Below are 5,000 nucleotides of genomic sequence, written 5' to 3'. Positions count from 1 at the left end.
GCGTCAGACTTGTAGCCCAAAGGTTTGCCGGTTCGACTCCCGGCCCGCCAGGTTGGTGGGGGGAGTAATCAACCAGTGCTGTCCCCCATCCTCTTCTATGACTGAGGTACCGTGAGCATGGTACCGTCCCACCGTACTGCTCCTTAGGGGCGCCATTGAGGGCTGCCACCTTGCACGGGTGAGGGATAAATGCAATTTCGCTGTGTGCCGTATTCACTTGTGTGCTGTGTAGTGCTGTGTTGCAATGACAATGGGAGTTAGAGTTTCCCAATGGGCTTTTACCTTCACTTTTACTCAGTAGGATAACTTTGTGTATTATGTGCTCCAGCTGTCTCTCATACTGATTTCTATTTTCATGATGTTCCTTCACAGTGCAGTCAATCATTAATTATGTGTATTTGTGCAATAATAATATTTACTTATTCCCTATTTCATCAAGTTTCTTTTTCAGAAATGCGCCTCTCTTTCAAGATCGCTTCCAATCTTTCTAATATTTATTCTTGAATGTTCCTTCAGACTTGCCTTTTATCAGCCATGTTTTTTATGTGTTCTTTCCCTTTCCTTCTTTCTTTCTTTCTTTCTTTCTTTCTTACCATGAATGTGTCCCCTACTGCTTTCCCGACACGATTTTTCAAAGTAAATTCTTTGCCCTTAAGTGAATGTATCATGGTTACTTTTCTATAAATATAGGTAACTTTATCTTGTTTCCCCACATGGAGGTTGAAACAACTGGTGCAAAGAAAACGGCGGTATTTTAGGTTCATCAAGACTAAGCTTGCATGACAAAGAGGCTGCGACTGTGCTGTTTGTCCCTTGTGAGGACCCATAGAGACAGCTGGCACCCAGCTATGCTAAGCACAATGCACACAATGGAAAACCGTAAGTGGTTCAATTTATTTGACTATTACGGCAATGGTATAATTACAGTATGGAGCAATTGGATTTCTTTGTATCTCCACTTTCTGATAGCAACGACTACTACACAGACAGTAAAATAACCATTCTCGGAACAACATTCCACAAAATGATTCACTTCAATTTTGTTTCTGTGTGACTGTAAGTATAACTCTCCGCTACTACCACTACTTGTAGTCATGCATATAAAATACATACGTATCCTTCAAGACACAAGACTCATAACGACTCGGTTTCATTTACTCTATGCACTTGTTGTTATTCAGTATACACGAGGCCAGTTCATTAACTCCTTCTGCCGCTACTGGTATAAATGACTCATCTCTACTGGTGCAAATTACATTTATCCAAGTTGGTCATTAGTGCTGCGAAATTCATAGTTATTCTGCGTAATGGCATGCAGCTCGGTAGTCGCTTTACACGGCAAATAGATGGGCACTTCAAGTAAGAATTTCATGTCTGAATAAATATTAACAACTTAGATGGAAGCCAGTGACGGTATTTGAAAGATCTCACCCAGTAACAAAGTGAAAAAAACAGCGTACTGTGTGTGTGTGTGTGTGTGTGTGTGTGTGTGTGTGTGTGTGTGTGTGTGTGTGTGTGTGTGTGTGTGTGTGTGTGTGTGTGTGTGTGTGTGTGTGTGTGTGTCTGTGTGTGTGTGTGTTTGTGTGCCTGCGTGGGTGCATGTGTGTGTGTGCCTATGTGCCTGTCCGTTGTGTGTGCAAATACATAAACGTGTGTGTGTGATTGCACGAGCCAGACAGTATTCAAGTGTGAATGGTCTTGATGTATACAGTACGTGTGACGCCCAACATGGCGGCGAGAGCGAATGCCACACCACTCTGAAGCACACGCACCCGTCGTGACTGCCGGCGATAACGCAGGGAAGTGAAAACTAGCTTTTAGTATGGAAGTGTGTGTGTGTGTGTGTGTGTGTGTGTGTGTGTGTGTGTGCGTGCGTGCGTGCGTGCGTGCGTGGGTGCATGTGTGTGTGCCTACGTGCCTGGCCGTTGTGTGTGCAAATACATAAACGTGTGTATGTGATTGCACGAGCCAGACAGTATTCAAGTGAGAATGGCCTTGATGTACACAGTACGTGTGACGCGCAACATGGCGGCGAGAGCGAATGCCACACCACTCTGAAGCACACGCACCCGTCGTGACTGCCGGCGATAACGCAGGGAAGTGAAAACTAGCTTTTAGTATGGAAGTGTGTGTGTGTGTGTGTGTGTGTGTGTGTGTGTGTGTGTGTGTGTGTGTGTGTGTGTGTGTGTGTGTGCGTGCGTGCGTGGGTGCATGCGTGGGTGCATGCGTGTGTGCATGTGTGTGTGTGCCTACATGCCTGTCCGTTGTGTGTGCAAATACATAAACGTGTGTGTGTGATTGCACGAGCCAGACAGTGTGAATGTCCTTGATGTATACAGTACATGTCCTTTAGCAGGCACTCTAAAGGGGTGAAATGGACTTGATTCTTTGGCAGACAGCACAGCATGATGGGTGAAATTAGTCTAGGCATGTGAATGAGTGTGCTGGAAGACTTTGGAGAATGAGAAGGCGCATGTGGGTGTGTGTCTGGAGAGCAGGACAAATACCATCTCATGTATCTCATGTGTTCAGGAGGACTAATTCAATCTTGGTATATGTAAGCTGTGTGCTATATAAAAGATGAACCACCTTGACCATGGTTCGTGTTTGGTTGGTTGGTGTGTGTGTGTGTGTGTGTGTGTGTGTGTGTGTGTGTGTGTGTGTGTGTGTGTGTGTGTGTGTGTGTGTGTGTGTGTGTGTGTGTGTGTGTGTGTGTGTGTGTGTGTGTGTGTGTTTGAGTGTGTGAGTGTGTGCGCGCGCGCTATGGCAGCTGGCCATTTGCTTTCCGATACATGGTGTGTGTGTGTGTGTGTGTGTGTGTGTGTGTGTGTGTGTGTGTGTGTGTGTGTGTGTGTGTGTGTGTGTGTGTGTGTGTGTGTGTGTGTGCGTGTGTGTGTGTGTGTGTGTGTGCGTGTGTGTGTGTGTGTGTGTGTGTGTTTGTCTGTGTGCGTGCGTGCGTATGTGTGTGTGTGTGTGTGTGTATTCTTGTGACTCTGTGTGACCATTAATAAACAGTATACATATAAATGGATGAGTGTGTGTGTGTGCATTAATAAGTAGACAGTACACATAAAAGGATGAGTGTGTGTGTGCATTAATAAGTAGACATATAAAATGAAGTGCCTCTCGGCTGCAGCGTTTGCCTACTGATGGTGCAGTGCTCTCCACTCCAGTCCCCCTGACATAAACACTTGTCAACTGATGATGATGATGATACACACAAAAAAAGCTGAGTAAATTAACACTGGTGTGTGTATGTGTGTGTGTGTGTGTGTGTGTGTGTGTGTGTGTGTGTGTGTGTGTGTGTGTGTGTGTGTGTGTGTGTGTGTGCGTCTGTGTGTGTGTGTGTGTGTGTGTGTGTCTATGACCTTGTGTATTTGTGCATTATTAGACAGTATATAAAAGGGTAAGTGCTTGGGACGTGAACCGTGGACCGTTCCCTACCGATGGTACAGTGCTCCCCGCTTAGCCTCTCCTAGCTGATGGTGTGTGTGTGTGCTTTTTTTCTTGGAAGGGTGTTGGTGTTGTTTGTGTTATTGTGTTGGTGGTGGTGGTGGTGTGTGTGTGTGTATGTTAGTGTTGTTGGTGGTGGTGGTGGTGTGTGTGTGTGTGTGTGTTGGTGTTGCTTGTGTTATGGTGGTGGTGGTGGTGGTGGTGGCGTGTGTGTGTGTGTGTGTGTGTGTGTGTGTGTGTGTGTGTGTGTGTGTGTGTGTGTGTGTGTGTGTGTGTGTGTGTGTGTGTGTGTGTGTGTGTGTGTGTGTGTGTGTGTGTGTGTGTGTGTGTGTGTGTGTTGGTGTTGCTTGTGTTATGGGGGTGGTGGTGGTGTGTGTGTATGTGTGTGTGCGTGCGCATGTGCGCATGTGCGTGAGCGTGCATTACTGTGTGCATTAGTAGACAGTAGTATATAAAAGGATAAGTGCCTGGGCCGCCGGGGTGCCTGGACATTTGCCTACCGATGGTGCAGTGCTCCCCGTTCCAGCCCTCCTGGCACTCGCACTTGCCGTCCTTGCAGGTGCCGTGCTTGACACAGAGCGGGTTGCACATGCGCTGGTCGCACGCCGGGCCCGTCCAGCCCTCCTCGCAGCGGCACGCGCCTCCCATGCACACGCCGTGGGTACCGCAGTCCACCGAACACACCTCTGGGGATGGGGACAAAGTAGATAACATATATTGAAGAGTGTGCACATAGGCCTATACTGTATACATGTGTATCTGCTTACGCATCTCAATCCTCTTTTCTGATTGGTGATGGGGTTGCAACTAATTCTCTATAACCTGTCAGGCGTCAAACGTGCGACTAAGTTAGGCAAACTGCGGTTACTAATTCTAAACTGCAGGTTGCTATGGCCAAAAGCCAGTTGTTAGTTCTATCACATTTGTTTATCAGGGTTGCCAGATGAAGCTGATAATTTCCATTAAAAAAAATGCTCAAAACCTGCCTGGAAGCACTAAATCCCGCCCAATTCTACTAATTTCTATGGCCAAAAATTGGGCGGTTTTTCCTGCAAAATGTAATTTTTACCCGCAGAGAGCCATCCTAAGCAGCCCAATTGGGCGGGAAACCGCCCAATCTGGCAACACTGCATACAACCACTATACATAGTACATGAAGAAGAAACATTAAAGCTCTGCCCATGCACACGCTGTGGGTACCTCAGTCCACCGAACACACCTTAGGGAGTAGATAACGTATATTGAAGAGTGTGTACGTACATACAGTACACACGCCTAGCCTGGCATGACCTGCCCATTACAGTATTATCGCAGCGTGAATTAGTATTTCACCTGTTCACTTGTCATGGATTTGACACTCGTCTGGATTATGGACTGTGAAACTGACGTTTGAACAATTTGATACCGTGAAAGCTAAAATAAAGATGGAAAATGGACATCTGGATCTTGGAGCTCCTTTTGTAGTGAGCGTGTCGGGCACATTCACTTCCCTCTGTCAGCTGGTCGGCTGCTGAAAGTTTGCTTAAAGGGACACTGTATGAGATTTG

General features: G+C 46.6%; 1 protein-coding gene across 1 annotated transcript in view; it reads right to left on the bottom strand.

Moving 5' to 3' along the window:
- tenm2a (teneurin transmembrane protein 2a) overlaps window positions 1–5,000 on the bottom strand; it is a 675,012-nt gene that overhangs the window by 99,388 nt on the left and 570,624 nt on the right. The window contains exon 14 of the mRNA XM_063189651.1: window positions 3,954–4,139. Within this exon, the coding sequence (XP_063045721.1) occupies window positions 3,954–4,139 (186 nt within the window). The remainder of the gene's footprint in view (window positions 1–3,953; window positions 4,140–5,000) is intronic.

This window comes from Engraulis encrasicolus, chromosome 23 (assembly GCF_034702125.1).
Source record: "Engraulis encrasicolus isolate BLACKSEA-1 chromosome 23, IST_EnEncr_1.0, whole genome shotgun sequence".
In the NCBI taxonomy this organism is placed as follows: Eukaryota; Metazoa; Chordata; class Actinopteri; order Clupeiformes; family Engraulidae; genus Engraulis; species Engraulis encrasicolus.
The sequence above is the reverse complement of the archived record's forward strand: the minus strand, read 5'-3'. Positions and strand labels throughout refer to the sequence as shown.